Source organism: Oryx dammah, unplaced genomic scaffold (assembly GCF_014754425.2).
Source record: "Oryx dammah isolate SB20612 unplaced genomic scaffold, SCBI_Odam_1.1 HiC_scaffold_10, whole genome shotgun sequence".
Lineage (NCBI taxonomy): Eukaryota > Metazoa > Chordata > Mammalia > Artiodactyla > Bovidae > Oryx > Oryx dammah.
This window is the reverse complement of record NW_024070194.1, coordinates 40,013,939-40,032,119: the sequence shown is the minus strand read 5'-3', so window position 1 is coordinate 40,032,119 and position 18,181 is coordinate 40,013,939. Positions and strand designations below refer to the sequence as shown.

General features: G+C 40.0%; 1 protein-coding gene and 1 pseudogene across 6 annotated transcripts in view; both read left to right on the top strand.

Moving 5' to 3' along the window:
• Positions 1-18,181, top strand: part of LOC120869468 (dihydrodiol dehydrogenase 3-like) — a 269,082-nt gene that overhangs the window by 163,206 nt on the left and 87,695 nt on the right. For 5 of the 6 annotated variants that reach the window (XM_040248802.1, XM_040248797.1, XM_040248806.1 and 2 more), the window contains 3 exons: positions 1,899-2,064; positions 3,890-3,972; positions 5,992-6,336. The exons of the other annotated variant lie outside the window; for it this stretch is intronic. In XM_040248802.1, the coding sequence (XP_040104736.1) occupies positions 1,899-2,064; positions 3,890-3,972; positions 5,992-6,034 (292 nt within the window). In that variant the 3' untranslated portion in view covers positions 6,035-6,336. Of the gene's footprint in view, positions 1-1,898; positions 2,065-3,889; positions 3,973-5,991; positions 6,337-18,181 lie in introns of those variants that run through there. 6 annotated transcript variants of the gene reach the window in all.
• The window catches only part of LOC120869475, a 45,436-nt pseudogene that overhangs the window by 10,040 nt on the left and 17,215 nt on the right, over positions 1-18,181 (top strand).

Below are 18,181 nucleotides of genomic sequence, written 5' to 3'. Positions count from 1 at the left end.
TCAGCCCTGCATCCTTACACTTCTCCAGGGCCTGGGAGGGAGGGGTGTCCAACTTCAACCACAAGCAGCTGGAGAAGATCCTGAACAAGCCAGGGCTCAAGTACAAGCCCGTCTGCAACCAGGTGAGCAGCTCGGCTCCTCTCCCTCTGCTCTTCACAACCTCCTTCTTGCCCTGGAGCCTGATGTCTGTCTGTCCTCTCCTCCTGTTCATCTGACCTTTGTGGGTCAGAGGATTCTAGAGAGCAGAGCCTCTCTGGATGGTGTGAATAGAATCCATAACAGTTTCTCTGTTTACAAACATCTGGCTGGAAAAGGTGGGATGCCTTCCTTCTAAACTGTGGGTAGAACTCAGAACTAGAGAAAGGAGGCATTTCCCTGAGATGGAAGGATGAACAGATGGAGGGAAATGTGCCCTGAAGAGAACTGCATACAGGAAGGAAGATGATAAAAACATGGAATCAGAAGTAAATTAATAAAGAGTCAAAACAGCTGAGGTGGAGTTTAAGGGTTTGTGTGGGGTTCTGATGTCTGAATTCTTGGACTAGTTGTCTCAGCATTTATGAGTCTTAAACAAGGAGCATAGTTCAGAAAAATGTGTTGGAGGTGATGAAAATCATCCAGGTTAGAGGATGAAGTTAAAGGCTCAAGGTGATACTAGTAATTTATGAAATAGTTACTCAAGAACATCTACTCAAATGTAGAGCACAGCTTTTGATTACTCAATATTGGACTGCTTCTCCCATCCATGTCTATCATAAAATTAACTGTATAAATACACTTTTCTCTGTTTCTTGTAAATATTGACATTTCCCGTTTTCCTTTAATGTTCTAGTCTTCCCTTTAGACTTTGAAAACTTTTAGTCTTTCCCTGTCTGTTAATATTGCCTTTGCACATAATCTGACATTCTTCTCTTTGGGCATTCTACAGGTGGAATGTCACCCTTATCTCAACCAGAGCAAACTGTTGGATTTCTGCAAGTCACATGAAATCGTTCTTGTTGCCTATGCTGCTCTGGGATCCCAACGAGTAAAAGAATGGTATTGAATCCTAATGAATACATCTGGAGTTTCCCTGAAATTCAATATTTGATGAAACAATTTAAATAGCACAGTACTCGGATAACTCTCATAGGCAGAGGGGAGAGAGGGGTGGGATGAAATTAATCCTTTTATCTTCCCATCACCCAGACAATTTTTCTACATTGTACTAGCTTGTAGACTCATCAATAACAAATGTCTGCACTGAAATCTATATAGAATCCCCCAGTTGAGACCAGAGACACAAGGTGATGTCATGATTTACTTATTAACTAATGAACACATTTGTAAAAACGGATGTTGCAAGCCTCACTTAGCTCATATCTAAAATTTGGATAATATGTAACTGCTCGGTATATCATGATAGAAAACATTTCAATTTGAAGCATTTCTGTGAACATCCTAGAAAAATAATGATGAAATAAACATCTCTTATTTTTGAGACTACTCAATTTTTATCAATACTTTAAAAAGTGAAATTTAAAAAACAATTCTTGGGCTCCTCCTACTGTTTCTCTATTCATGCCCTTGATTGCAGAAGAAAAACAACCCCTGAGAATTAAAGAAAATAATCCACAATTTGGCATTCTGGTCTCAACTCAATAATACATCCGAATCACCTGCAGAGCTCTGTAAACACAAAATGGGAAGTGACACAGTTGAGGTTCTGATTCAGTTTGTCTTAAGCTCAGCCATGGCATTTGTATTTCTAATAAAATCCTAAGTGAAGCTGATGATGCCGGTCCCTGGACCAGACTTTGGGAAGCACTGTTCTAGAGTGGACCTACTTGGTCTGTTTGAGAAGCCTCCTTAGAAACTGCATAGTCTCAGCTCCTCAGCATTTCTGAAATTCCTTCCAGGGTGAACCCAAACCACCCCGTTCTCCTGGAGGACCCAGTTCTCTCTGCCATTGCTCAAAAGCACAAGAAGACGGCAGCTCTGGTTGCCCTTCGCTACCAGATACAACGTGGGGTTGTGGTTCTGGCCAAGGGTAACAACAAGAAGTGGATCAAAGAGAACATGCAGGTGACGAGCAGGGCTGTGGGCAGAGGGCTCCTAAGGAAAATATCTTAGTTTCTCTGTTTTCAATTGATAAAATTGCATCATGTGATTTTTCTTAGACTGTTTGAACTGCTCTAACAAAACACTACAGGCTGAGTGGCTGTGAAAAAATTTAAATTTGTTTCTCACAGTTGTGAAGCTGTAGATCTGAGATCAGGGTACCTGTGTGGTTGGGTGAGGACTCTCCTCCAGGTCACAGGCTTCTCCTTGTATCTTTACATGTTGGAGGGGAAACAGAGCTCTCCCAAGTCTCTTATATGAATATGATATTCTTGAAATCTCATTTGTGAGGGCTCTGCCATCATGACCTACTCCTCCCTCAAAGGCTCCATTTTTAACACCATAACAAGTGAATTTGGGGGCACAAAAATTATCTTTAACTTCCAAAGCCTTTTGGTTTTATTAATATTTCCCTGAATACTAACAGGCTTTCATCTTCATACATTTAATCTTTTTGAGTTTCTGTCTTTGTGAAGTTCCTCTTAATGACTTTGTCCACTTTAACTAGGTTGTTTCTCTTTTGATTTATTTGTAGGAGACCCTTATTGTACCCTTAGCTGTGCAGGAAACTCTCCCCAGTTTCAGGATTTAATGCGGAGTTCATTTATGTATCTGAATCTGTGGTTTGAAAATCAGGCTGCACTCAGCTCAGCTGTTGTCCTCTAGGCTGGGCTCTTTTGTGCATTTGCAGTTCAGTGCTGAGCAGCTCGGGAGTTCTGCTTTAGCAGATGGATGGCTCTTGTCAGAGGAGCCTGAGGACTTCTCTGTATAGTTTTTATTGACTAGAATAAGGCAACTAACCTAGTCTTTTCAGCACAGTGATATGATTCTCAGTCAGTGAGTGGGGGAAAAAATCTCTTCCTTTGGGGTCACAAAGAGTCAGACATACTAAGTGACTGAATAGCTAAAACAACTGTCCATTTCCACAGATTTTCCTTGTCAACTCTGCCAGATATCAAGTGTCCATAAGTACATTTCTGCCCACTCTTGTGTATTTAACTGTTACTGAAGTAAAAAATAAGTTTTGCTTTTTAGTATGGTACGTTCTTCTATTTTAACGATTTCTTGACTGCTTTTGACTAGCTCTTCTCTTATTTAAAATTCAGTATCAGTATACCAACTTCCACAACAGAATATGTGTTTAAGTCTTTGGTTCATGTTGCACTGAAACAAGAGATCACTTTGGAGAAAATGAATTTCTTTACAAAATTGAGCTTTCCATTTCATTGTTATAATGTGAATTTTTAATAATTTGTTGTTCCTTAATATTTAAACACGTCTCATAACTTTCTCCAGGAATGTATATACATAAAGGTTTTTTTCTAGATTCAATCATAGATAATGAGTAGTTTGATATCAGAGTGCTGAACAGGCTTTCTCAGGGGAGCCTCCTTCCCACATTGCTTCAGCCGAATGCTGTTGCCCTTAGGGTATGTTGGGGAGAGGCAATCAGTCTAATGTTAACTCAGGTTCAAGTATCAAGTCTAAAAGCAGTGTGTTTGGAAAAAATGATTTTAGATTTCTTTTTTTTTTGTCTCAAGTAATTCACTTAGAAAGATAAACGACTGATGCACTGTAATGTTTGTGAGGTGGACAGAGAAGGAGAAGGTGTGGGAAGGGAGAGGTGAGAACTCAGCAGAGGGTCCCAGGCTTATTCATCTGGAAACTGAGGACAGACATGCTTCCCTGTCTCCTCTTCTTGTCTCCATCCAGCTGGAAAGTCCTCCAGTCCCCAGGGGGAGGCTGGCTCCTTGGGGGAGAGGTCAATGTGATTCTTCTTTCCTTCTAGGTGTTTGACTTTGAACTGACTCCAGAAGACATGAAAGCAATCGATGGTCTCAATTGTAATATAAGATACTATGATCTTCACCTGTAAGTGACTTGCTTATGTTTCCCACAAGCATTGTTTTCTGTAGCAGGCAGGTCAGCAGGAGAGCTTAGCTTTTTAAAAGCTTAAATCTAGGAAAACAGTGCTGATTTCTAGAGTAGGAGTAAACCAGGGGCTTCCTGCAGACCTCAGACCAGAGGCTTCCTCCAGGGCTTTGTCTCTGACCAAGAGAAATGTGATGGGGCCCAGGCCAGCCCATCAATAAAATCACTGAGTTGACATCGTGATGAATTCACTACTTTGTGCCCCTAATCCCTGTGCCTGGTGTGCCTCCATTCAAGACTGAGGGACGGAAACACAGAAGGCACAGTGCCTGCAGCCCTGTATTCTTTCAGGGTCCTGTGAACATCTTTAATCTCTATTTCTTTCTACATCAGTGGAAAATTATTATATTAATAATAACTGTATAATAATGAATCCATAATGAACTGCATTCAAGTTTTGTTGTTGTTATTTAGTCACTCAGTCATTTCCAACTCTTGGTCTTCCATGGACTGTAGCCCGCCAGGCTCCTCTGTCCCTGGGATTTCCCAGGCAAGAATACTGAAGTGAGTTGCCATTTCCTTCTCCAGGGGATCTTGCTGACTCAGGGATCAAACCCGTGTCTCCTGCTTTGAAGGTGGATCCTTTACCACTGAGACACCTAGGAAGCCTGCAATCATGTTAACCCCAACACAACTATAAAATGTATTGTGGATGTTTTTTAATGGAGGAAGGTCCTAGAAAGGCCAACATCCATCAGTGCTACGATGTCACATGGGCCTGTCCCACTCTGTCCCCTAAGTGTCTGATGGACATTCTCCCTTATGGGCATTTCTTCACCAAGACACCATCTGTTTCCTACAAATCGATCTCTTCACTGCCCTTTCTTCCCTATTACAACTCCCATGTCTTCATCCTTGTTATCTCACAAAACTGAATTACAAGTAGATCTTGAGCTTAACTGACCCTCCAGTGAGTGACTGCTTAGCAGGACACACTCAGGTAAGATTGTCTGGGTCTCTGTGGTTTCTTGAGTCAAGACTCACACCAGTGTTGCATTTGTCCATCAGAGGTCCATCTCCTGGGGAGCCCCTACCCTCTTGACTTTGAAGTAGTCACTAACATTGAATTCCAACTGCCCAATTACTGCAGGAAGATGTCAGGATTGAAGGGACAGAGCACTAATCAAACACGAGATGTTGGGAGGGAGTTTAGAGAGAAGGGAATACCAATTATTGGTGAAATTAAGATGTTGTTTCCAGTGAAAGATTTCAAAACTCTCCCTATTGTTTTTATAGCAGCTATCATGCTTCTGATAAAAGACATGATAATTGAAAAAAAGGTGGATAGTGACTTTTCTGTACTTTGTTGTGGGCTCAGGTAATGACCTGAGCCAGGCTCCTGGTACTTGGAATTGCTCAGAATGCACTCTTTAATCAATCAAATTGAAAAAGACAAATTCTGAAAGAAAAGTAGAAACATAGGAAAAATGAAAAAAGCAGTAATAGTCATTACTGCATAACCAATGTTTGACTAAATTAAAGAGGTAATAATCCTGCTTTGAACTGTGTGATTATTCAGGTGCACATGCTAGCTCTCCTATAGATGACAAGTTCCTTAATGGAGGTGCTCTGCATTTTTGGAGTGCTCAGTATTTGCTTATCCATGGATGTGTGGAAAAGGGCAGCTAATTTGTGCACCTTTTCATCAACTAGGGACCGAAGAAGTTCTCCCTGTGTGTGAAATGGCCTCCGCAGTGAGCCCTAGGTCTTGTGCTCTCATATAACTTGTAACGTGAGTCCAACTACCTGTCACTGTGGAGTGGATATCACATGTGAATGTTGGGACTGGACATGCAGGTGCTGTGTGCACATGGAGGCACCTGCAGGTGTGCTTGTCGGGGGAGAACGAGGGACATGTTTGTAGATTTACAGTTTTAGCCCATCCTGACCACATTCACAGAATAATGTTCTCTATGGCAACATGGCTGATTTAATAAATGAATCATTCTTCTCTTTCAGTGGTGTCGGTCATCCTGAGTTTCCATTCTCTGAAGAATATTGACTCTCAGCTCTCACCGTGGTTCTTTGAGAATGTCTTGCTTCTAGGGCAGTGAAGATATTTGTAGTTTGTGAAGGTGCTTAAATGAAATGTATGAAATTTTGAAAGCTTGCTTTTCCTTTTAAAACATTTAACACTTTATGAATCAATAAAGACTTCAAAGTAAGAATACTTCTATTTTTCTGATAATTAAGGTAATACATATAAATTACACAAAATTGGGAAATAGAAGGCAAAGGATTGAAAATCAAAATAAGCTGTGATTAACCATTTTAATAATACTTCCGTGCATTTTTCTGTGCAAATGTGTGTGATTTTTTACTTACAATAGAGAAAGAATCTTCAATCTACAGGTTGTATATTTATTTTTTAACTTAGCATAATTATCTTGGTAAGCTAAAAATACCATTTACAAATTCAGCATTATATTTTGCTTACTGTAAGGGAGCAAATCTTATTCATTTAATTTCTTAATCATCTGCCTAGAAATTGTTTTATCAATAGATATTAATTAAAATGAGAAATTCTTGAGTTGATAGTCTAGTAGAGGCTGAGACTGTGAACAAAATCAGGAGTATTCAGCTGTTAGAAATGGGCAAGTGCCTGTAGGAAATATTTTTACACAATCGCTTCCATTTCTGTACATCTGTTAGGCAGAGGAGGCAACTACACTTTATCCCACACAACTTCTCATTTGTACAAGAAAGAGCCTTGAAACATAGTGATAGTGCTCCCTGCATTTCTCTGGAAAAGAAGATGCTAGTCAAGGAAGTACGAGTATTCATGTAACATCTAGCAAGTCAGCTGATGTGGGTGGAGTTTAGTGAGGTGGGGAGAGAGGAGTTGAAGAGAAGGCCAGAGAGCTGGTGGGGCCAGGGGGTCTGTGTCATGTAGATTTTTGACAGGACTTTACTCTGAGAGAAATGGAGAATTACATTTTGGGTTTTGAGCATAGTAGTTACATGAGCTGATGTTCTTTAAAAAGTCACTCTGTAGAGGAACAAGATGGCGGATGAGTAGGTGGATGTGGAGTACATCTCTCTCCTTGGATACATCAGGAATACACCTTCAGACACAGAAGTGCATACAGAACACCAACTGAGAGCAGACAGGAGGACCGGATAATTGGAAAAGAATATATGGAACCACACAAAACTCCATAGAATGAAGGAACTAGAGGGAAAAACTGGAATGTTAGTAGGACTGGACCTGCCCTCAGCATGTGGGGGAACTGAAGCAGGGGTCCAATCCCCACAGTGGGGCAATTGTCTGAGTCAGAGGAGAAACATTTAAGGCTGAGTGTGAAACAGTTGATCTGTGGCAGCCTGAGTAGAATGGGAATCAGACAGTTCTTGCTGCAGCCATACACACCCCAGACAGGGATGCAAGTCCCCTAGAAGGCGCAGTGGCTGGGAGATGGAGTTTAGGGATTGTGGAGCAATCCCAGAGCAAGGGCTGCTGTGGAGAGACAGATGAGGGAATGTGAGGGAGGAGACTGTGGTGGGAAATGCCAAGTCACGCATAGGGGATGGAGCCATCACCATAGCCTCTCTCTCCCCACACACCAGCATGGGTAGCTGAACAATAGAAAGGCTGACCCATCGAGCTCCTGAGGCAGGGAACTACAGAGGAGGACCCCACCCGGAGTGCCCCTTTAAGTGCCTCATGTGCCAATTTACAGAGTAGGACCCCACCCTGGGGCCGGGTGTGGCACAGGGAAGGGGGGCCCTCTATGTGCCTGATGCACAGAACAACAGGGAAGGACCCCAAGCAAAGGAGCCCTCTAAGTGCCTGAACAGGCGGAGCTATAGACAAAGACTAGCCAAAGAGGCCTTCTGATGGCCAGGTACCAGAGGCTTGAAAAAAGACTGATAGGGCCAATACTTCAGCAGCTCAGGCAGTCCGTGTCCCTGCACATTTGGCTCCACCATGGTCCCCACGACCCAAGCAGCTCTGCTACCTTCAACCCTCACTGGGGCAGACTGTCACAGGCAAAAAAAAAAAAAAAGTCTTATGTCTACACACATGGGGTCCCTTCGGTTGTGTCCAACTCTCTGCGACCCTGCAGACTGTGGCCTGCCAGGCTTGTCTATCAGGAGGTTTTCCAGGCAAGAATACTGGAGTGTATTGGAAAATACTGACTGCCATACCCTTCTGGAGCACTATATTTCCTGATGCCCTAGCTGCCAACTCCCCTGAGTACCAGGTGCTGCCAGAACCCCTGTGACCCAAGGAGCTACACCACCTCCACACCTGGTCCTCACTGGGACAACCCCAAGTTCTCCAGGACAGCCTCAGGAGCAAACCCCAGTGGACGACCCACATGCAGAGGTGGAAATAAAACCACAGTTGAAACCCAGGGGCAGTTTGTCTAAGGAAGAGGACCCCAAATCTTCCCACCAGCTATATAAGTTGCAGATTAAATCCACACAATCAACTATGCAGACCCTGTGTCTATGGAATATATAAAAGGACATTGAGAACTCCCACAGAAGAAAATGCACTAGTTCTGATAGCTGTTGACATTGGAGGCAAGAACACACAGGAGTTGGAACAGATTAGAAAATGAAATGCCCCCCACAGCAGGTCCAGAGACCAGCACAATGTTGGGGGGGCAGCCTAGGGAGGTGAGGTGGACTGTAACTCAAAGAGAAGGAAAGGATCCTGACAGCAGTGACTCAAGAAAAACAATTATTATTCTTGTTTTGACCTGCTGTATAGTTTCTTATGGATCTTTTTTCTTTTTTTTTTTCCTCCCCCCATCCCCATTGTAGTTGTTGATTTTATTGGCACTGTGAAATCTAATTAATCTTTTGAGTTTTTTTTTTCAATCACACTTTTTATTGTTGCTATAAACCTCTGCCTTTATGTTGGGCCTTTGCAGCTCTGTGGAGTTTTCTTTTTTGTTGTTTTGTTTTTTCTTTCCTCTTCCTTTTTTTTTTCGTTTTTCTCTTTAAAAATTTTTTAACTTTAATTTTTTAAAAATATCCCTTTGTTTACTTTTCTTTTTTTTTCAAAAAGTTTCTTTTTTAAATTAATATTTTATTTTTACTTTATTTTACTTTACAATACTGTATTGGTTTTGCCACACATTGACATGAATCCACCACGGGTGTATACAAGCTCCCAATCCTGAATCCCCCTCCCACCTCCCACCCCATATCATCTCTCTGGATCATCCCCATGCACCAGCCCCAAGCATCCTGTATCCTGTATCGAACATAGACTGGCACTTCATTTCTTACATGATAGTATACATGTTTCAAAGCCATTCCCCCAAATCATCCCACCCTCTCCCTCTTCCCCAGAGTCCAAAAGTCAGTTCTATACATTTGTGTCTCCTTTGCTGTCTTGCATAAAGAGTCATCATTACCATCTTTCTAAATTCTGTATATATGTGTCAGTATACTGTATTAGTGTTTTTCTTTCTGGCTTACTTCACTCTGTATAATCGGCTCCAGTTTCATCCATCTCATTAGAACTGATTCAAATGTATTCTTTTTAATGGCTGAGTAATACTCCATTGTGTATATGTACCACGGCTTTCTTATCCATTCATCTGCCGATGGACATCTAGGTTGTTTCCATGTCCTGGCTATTATAAACAGTGCTGCGATGAACATTGGGGTACAATAGCAAATGAAGCAACTGACAAACAACTAATCTCAAAAATATACAAGCAACTTATGCAGCTCAACTCCAGAAAAATAAACGACCCAATCAAAAAATGGGCCAAAGAACTAAATAGGCATTTCTCCAAAGAAGACATACGGATGGCTAACAAACACTTGAAAAGATGCTCAACATCACTCATTATCAGAGAAATGCAAATCAAGACCACAATGAGGTACCATTTCACACCAGTCAGAATGTCTGCGATCCAAAAGTCTACAAGCAATTAATGTTGGAGAGGATGTGGAGAAAAGGGAACCCTCTTACACTGTTGGTGGGAATGCAAACTAGTACAGCCACTATGGAAAACAGTGTGGAGATTCCTTAAAAAATTGGAAATAAAGCTGCCTTATGACCCAGCAATCCCACTGCTAGGCATACACACCAAGGAAACCAGAATTGAAAGAGACACATGTACCCCAATGTTCATCACAGCACTGCTTTTCTTACTATTCTTTCCCCCTAACAGTTAATCTTTAATGTATATAAATCTTTTTTATCTACTTCTGTTTAGCTTTGCGTGTCTATTCTTTCTTTCTTTCCTTTCCTGTCAACATATTTGTTAGTTTTTTTTTTTTCATTGCTTTATTCCCCACTTGGCACCTTGCTCTAGTTTTGTTTTCCAGTTTGTGCTTTCATTAGTTTTGTTCTTAACTGGTAGATATCATTTTTGGTATCCTTTGTTCTCCAGGTCAGTCGATTGTGGTTTATTTTTGTGGACTCTATTGATTCTGCTTATGGATGTATATGTACATGTGTATATTCCATCATTTTAATTATTATTTGCCAATTTTGTAACTCCCATTTGTCTGGAGTTCATCTTTGGTTTCCTATTTTTGAGTATGTGCTTTAATCTCACTTAATGCCATAACATCTGGAAGTTCACGGTTCATGTATTGCTGAAGCCTGGCTTGGAGAATTTTGAGCATTACTTTACTAGCGTGTGAGATGAGTGCAATTGTGCGGTAGTTTGAGCATTCTTTGGCATTGCCTTTCTTTGGGATTGGAAAGAAAACTGACCTTTTCCAGTCCTGTGGCTACTGCTGAGTTTTCCAAATTTGCTGGCATATTGAGTCCAGCACTTTCACAGCATCATCTTTCAGGATTTAAAATAGCTCAACTGGGATTCCATCACCTCCACTAGCTTTGTTCATAGTGATGCTTTCTAAGGCCCACTTGACTTCACATTCCAGGATGTCTGCCTCTAGATGAGTGTGAGTGATCACACCCTCATGATTATCTGGGTCGTGAAGATAATTTTTGTACAGTTCTCCTGTGTATTCTTGCCACCTCTTCTGAATATCTTCTGCTTCTGTTAGGTCCATACCATTTCTGTCTTTATTGAGCCCATCTTTGCATGAAATGTTCCCTTGGTATCTCTAATTTTCTTGAAGAGATCTCTAGTCTTTCCCATTCTGTTCTTTTCCTCTATTTCTTTGCATTGATCGCTGAGGAAGGCTTTCTTATCTCTTCTTGCTATTCTTTGGAACTCTGCATTCAGATGCTTATATCTTTCCTTTTCTCCTTTGCTTTTCACTTTTCTTCTTTTCACAGCTATTTGTAAGGCCTCCTCAGACAGCCATTTTGCTTTTTTGCATTTCTTTTCCATGGGGATGGTCTTGATCCCTGTCTCCTGTACAATGTCATGAACCTCATTCCATAGTCATCAGGCACTCTATCTATCAGATCTAGTCCCTTAAATCTATTTCTCACTTCCACTGTATAATCATAAGGGATTTGATTTAGGTCATACCTGAATGGTCTAGTGGTTTTTCCTACTTTCTTCAATTTCAGTCTGAATTTGGCAATAAGGAGTTCATGATCTGAGCCACAGTCAGCTTCTGGTCTTGTTTTTGTTGACTGTATAGAGCTTCTCCATCTTTGGCTGCAAAGAATATAATCAATCTGATTTCACTGTTGATCATCTGGTGATGTCCATGTATAGAGTCTTCTCTTCCAGATGTTCAAGCTGGTTTTAGAAAAGGCAGAGGAACCAGAGATCTAATTGCCAACATCCACTGGATCATTGAAGAAGCAAGAGAGTTCCAGAAAAACATCTATTTCTGTTCTCTTGACTATGCCAAAGCCTTTGACTGTGTGGATCACAATAAACTGTGGACAATTCTGAAAGAGATGGGAATACCAGACCACCTGACCTGCCTCTTGAGAAACCTATATGCAAGTCAGGAAGCAAGAGTTAGAACTGGACATGGAACAATGGACTGATTCCAAATAGGAAAAGGAGTACGTCAAGGCTGTATATTGTCACCCTGCTTATCTAACTTATATGCAGAGTACATCATGAGAAATGCTGGGCTGGAAGAAGCACAAACTGGAATCAAGTTTGCCGGGAAAAATATCAATAACCTCAGATATGCAGATGACACCACTCTTATGGCAGAAAGTGAAGAGGAACTCAAAAGCCTCTTGATGAAAGTGAAAGAGGAGAGTGAAAAAGTTGGCTTAAAGCTCAACATTCAGAAAACTAAGATCATGGCATCTGGTCCCATCACTTCATGGGAAATAGATGGAGAAACAGTGGAAACAGTGTCAGATTTTATTTTTGGGGGCTCGAGAATCACTGTAGATGGTGACTGCAGCCATGAAATTAAAAGACACTTACTCCTTGGAAGGAAAGTTATTAGCAGCCTAGATAGCATATTGAAAAGCAGAGACATTACTTTGCCGACTAAGGTCTGTCTAGTCAAGGCTATGGTTTTTCCAGTGGTCATGTATGGATGTGAGAGTTGGACTGTGAAGAAGGCTGAGTGCCAAAGAATTGATGGTTTTGAACTGTGGTGTTGGAGAAGACTCTTGAGAGTTCCCTGGACTGCAAGGAGTTCCAACCAGTCCATTCTGAAGGAGATCAGCCCTCGGATTTCTTTGGAGGGAATGATGCTGAAGCTGAAACTCCAGTACTTTGGCCACCTCATGGGAAGAGTTGACTCATTGGAAAAAACCCTGATGCTGGGAGGGATTGGGGGCAGGAGGAGAAGGGGATGACAGAGGATGAGATGGCTGGATGGCATCACTGACTCGATGGACATGAGTTTGAGTGAATTCCGGGAGTTGGTGATGGACAGGGGGGCCTGGTGTGGTGTGATTCATGAGGTCGTAAAGAATCAGATACGCCTGAGTGACTGAACTGAACTGAACTGAATGCCATAACAAACCACTTGTGGAGCCTTTGTTCCTGACCAGAAATCAAACCCTGAGCCTTTGGCATGGAAGTACTGATCCAAGACTGTAGAGAACCAGAGAACTAATCCTAGGAAGTATAAAATAGACAGAACTCCCACAAAGGAAATCACTTGAATACAAGACCGGCACCACCCAACCATCAATAGCACCCTGTGCAGGACACCTCATCCAAACAACAAACAAAATAAAAATACAAACCTAATCATCATCAGACAGGATTACCACCTCACTCAGCCTTGCCCATCAGAGGAAAAATAAGCAAACAACAAAAATAGCGTAAATCTCACCCTATATGAAGCGTACACAAACCATTGCACCAACCTTGGGGCAGGGGTGAAGAAACCAGAAGGAAGAAAGAATTCAACCTTGAAGCCTAGGAAAAAGAAACCTCAAGCACAATAAGTTAAAAAAAAAAGAGAATGAAAGGCAGAGAAACACTGCACAAATGAAGGAATAAACTAGAAACACAGAAGTCCAAATAAATAAAGACAAAATAGGCAAACTACCTGAAAAGGAATTCGGAATAATGATAGTAAAAATTACCAAAAACCTTGAAAACAGAATGGAGAAAATGCAGGAATCAATTAATTAGAAGAATTAAAGAATAATCATACAGAGACAAACAACCCAATTATTGAAATTAAAATTATTTTAGAAGGAATCAATAGCAGCGTATATGAAGCAGAGAACGAATCAGTGAGCTGGAAGATAAAATGGTGGAAATAACTCCTGAAGAGCAGAACTAAGTAAAAAGAATGAAAAGAACTGAGGATAGTCTCAGAGACCTCTGGGACAATATCAAATGTACTAATATTCAAATTATAGGGGTCCCCAAATAAGAAGAGAAAAGGAAAGTGTATGAGAAACTTTTTGAAGAGATTATAGTTGGAAATTTCACCAGCATGGAAAAGGAAATAGTGAATCAAATCCAAGAATCACAAAGAGTCCCATACAGGATAAACCCTAGGAGAAACACATCAACACAGACACTAATCAAACTAAAAAAGATTAAACACAAAGAAAAAATATTAAAAGCAGCAAGGGAAAAGCGACAAGTAACATACAAGGGAAACCCCATACATTTAACAGCTGATCTTGCAGCAGAAACTCTGCAGGCCAGAAGGGAATGGCAGAATATTTTTAAAGTACTGAAAGGGAAAAATCTACAACCAAGATTACTCTACGTGGAAAGGATCTCATTCAAAATTGATGGAGAAATCAAAGGCTTTTTAGACAAGCAAAAGTTAAGAGAATTCAGTACCACCAAACCAGCTTTACAACAAATGTTAAAGGGACTTATATAGTCAAGAAATACAAGAGAAGAAAAAGATCTACAAAATCAAACCCTAACAATTAAGAAAATGGCAATAGGAACATATATATCAATAATTACTTTAAATGTAAATGGATTAAAATGCTCCAACCAAAAGACACAGATTGGCTGATGGGATACAAAAACAAGACCAATATATGTGTTGTCTACAAGAAACCTACTTCAGCCTCAAGACACATATAGACTGAAAGTGAGAGGATGGAGAAATATATTCCATGCAAATGGAAAGCAAAAGAAAGCTGGAGTAACAATCCTCATATCAGACAAAATGGACCTTAAAAAAAAAGAAAATTTCAAGAGATAAGGAAGGACACTACATAATGATCAAGGAATCAATCCAAGAGGCAGACATAGCAACTGTAAATATCTATGCACCCATCATAGGAGCACCTCAATACGTAAGACAAACAGTAACAGACATAAAAGGAGAAATTGACAGTAGTAACACAATAATAGTAGGAAACTTTAACACCCCACTCACACCAATGGACAGATAATCAAAACAGAAAATAAGGAAGCACGAGTCTTAAATTATACATTAGATGAGATGGATCTCATTGATATCTTCAGGATATTCCATATAAATGCAGAAGAATACATCTTCTTCTCAAGTGCACATGAAAAATTTTCCAGGATAGACCATATCTTGGGTCACAAATCACGTCTCAGTAAGTTTAAGAAAATTGAAATCGTATCAAGAATCTTTTTGGACCACAATGTTATGAGACTAGATATCAATTACAAGTAAAAAACTGTAAGAAACACAAACACATGGAGATTAAATAATACATTTCTAAATAACCAACAGGTTACTGAAGAAATCAAAAGGGAAATCAAAAGATTTCTAGAAAGAAATGACAATGAAACATGAGAACTCAAAACCTATGGGATGCAGCAAAAGCACTTCTAAGAGAGAAGTTTATTGCAAAACAATCCTACCTCAAGAAACAAGAAAAACATTCAATCAACAACATAACTTTACACTTGAAACAACTGGAAAAAGAACAACACCCCCCCCCACCAATTAGTAGAAGGAAAGAAGTTATAAAGATCAGAGCAGAAATAAATGAAAAAAAAGTAAAAGAATCGATAGTAAAGATTAATAAAACTAAAAGCTAATTCTTTGAGGAGATAAACAAAATTGAGGGCTATGGTTTTTCCTGTGGTCATGTATGGATGCGAGAGTTGGACTATGAAGAAAGCTGAGCGCCGAAGAATTGATGGTTTTGAACTGTGGTGATGGAGAAGACTCTTGAGAGTCCCTTGGACTGCAAGGAGATCCAACCAGTCCATTGTAAAGGAAATCAGTCCTGGGTGTTCATTGGAAGGACTGATGCTGGAGCTGATGCTGGCCAATACTTTGGCCACCTGATGCAAAGAGCTGACTCATTTGAAAAGACCTTGATACTGGGAAAGATTGAGGGCAGGAGGAGAAGGGGACGACAGAAGATGAGATGGTTGGATGGCATCACCGACTCGATGGACATGAGTCTGGGTGAACTCCGGGAGTTGGTGATGGACAGGCAGGCCTGGCGTGCTGCAGTTCATGGAGTCATAAAGAGTCGGACAGGACTGAGTGACTGAACTGAACTGAACTTAGCCAGACTCATCAAGAAAAAAAAAGAGAGAGAAGAATCAAATCAACAAAATTAGAAATGAAAAAGGAAAGGTTACAAGTGACAGTGCAGAAATATAGAGGATTGTGCACCCGTGGTGGATTCATATCAATGTATGGCAAAACCAATACAGAATTGTAAAGTAAAATAAAAAATAAATAAATAAAGTAAAAAAAAAAAGACTATTATGAATAACTATATGGCAATAGAATGGGTAACCTGGAAGAAATGGACAGATTCTTAGAAAAGTTCAATCTGCCAGATTGAACCAGGAAGAAATAGAAATTATGAACAACCCAATTACAAGCACTGAAATAGAAGCTGTGATCAAAAATCTCTAAAATAACAAAAGCCCAGGACCTGATGTATTCACAGGAGAATTCTATCAAATATTTCGGAGAAGGCAATGGCATCCCATTCCAGGACTCTTGCCTGGAATATTTAGGGAAGAGCTAATCCCTATCCTTCTAAAACTCTTTCAAAAAATTGCAGAGGAAGGAACACCTCCAAACTGATTCTATGAGGCCATCATCACCCTGATCCCAAAACTAGGCAAAAACAACACACAAAAAGAAAACTATAGGCCAATATCACTGCTGATCATAGATGCAAAAATCCTCAACCAAATTTCAGCAAACAGAATTCAACAACAAATTAAAAAGCTCATACACCATGATCAAGTTTGATTCATTCCAGGGATGCAAGCATTCTTCAATATATGCAAATCAATCAATGCGATACACCATATTAACAAATTGAAAGATAAAAACCATATGATAATCTCAATAGATGCAGAAAAAGCCTTTGACAAAATTCAGCATACATCTATGATAAGCCTGCAGCAAACATTATTCTCAATGGTGAAAAACTGAAAGCATTCCCCCTAAGATCAGGAACAAAACAAGGGTGTCCACTTTGACCACTATTATTCAACATAGTTTTTTTTTTTTAATTTAAAATTTTTATTTTATTTTACTTTACAATACTGTATTAGTTTTGCCATACATTGACATGAATCCACCACAGGTGTACATGTGTTCCCAAACATGAACCCCCCCTCCCACCTCCCTCCCCATAACATCTCTCTGGGTCCTCCCCATGCACCAGCCCCAAGCATCCTGTATCCTGCATTGGACATAGGCTGGAGATTCGTTTCTTACATGATGGTATACATGTTTCAATGCCATTCTCCCAACTCATCCCACCCTCTTCTTCTCCCTCAGAGTCCAAAAGTCCACTCTACACATCGGTGTGTCTTTTGCTGTCTCACATACTCAACATAGTTTAGAAAGTCCTAGATACAACATCCAGAGGCAAAAGAAATAAAAGGAATCCAATTGGAAAAGAAGTAAAGCTCTCACTCTTTGCTGAGGACATAATATTGTAGATAGAAAACCCTAAAGATACTGTCGGAAATTACTAGAGCTAATCAGTGAATTTAGCAAAATCAATACACAGAAATCATTTGCATTTCTATATACTAACAATGCAAAATCAGAAGGAGAAATTAAGGAATCAATCCCAGTCACTATTCCAACAAAAAGAATAAATTGTCTAGGAATAAACTTACCTAAGGAGACCAAATAATTGTACACAGAAAATTATAAGACACTGATGAAAGAAATCAAAGACAACATAAACAGATGGAGAGATATTCCACGTTCTTGGATGTGAAGAATCAATATTGTGAGAATAAGTACACTACTAAACACAATCTACAGATTAAATGCAATTCCTATCAAATTACCAATGGCATTTCCACAGAACTAGAAGAAAAAATTTCACAATTCATATGGAAACACAAAAGACCCCAAATAGCCAAAGCAGTCATGAGAAAGAAGAATGGAGCTGGAGGAATCAACCTTCCTGACTTCAGGTTATACTACAAAGCTACAGTCATCAAGACAGTATGGTACCTGCATAAAAACAGACATATAGACCAATGGAACAAGATAGAAAGCCCAGAAATAAACTTGTGCACCTATGGGTACCTTATTTTTGACAAAGGAGGCAAGAATATACAATAAGGCAAAGACAGCCTCTTCAATAAATGATTCTGGGAAAACTTGACAGGTACATATGAAAGAATGAAGTAAGAATACTTCCTAACATGATACACAAAGATAAATTCCAGATGAATTAAAGACCTAAATGTAAGGCCAGAAACTGTGAAACTCTTAGAGGAAAACAGGTTGAACACTCAATGACATAAAGCAAAGCAAGATCCTGTATGACCCACCTCCTAGAGTAATAGAAATAAAAACAAAAGTAAACAAGTGGGACCTGATTAAACTTAAAAGCTTTTGCACAGCAAAGGAAATTATAAGC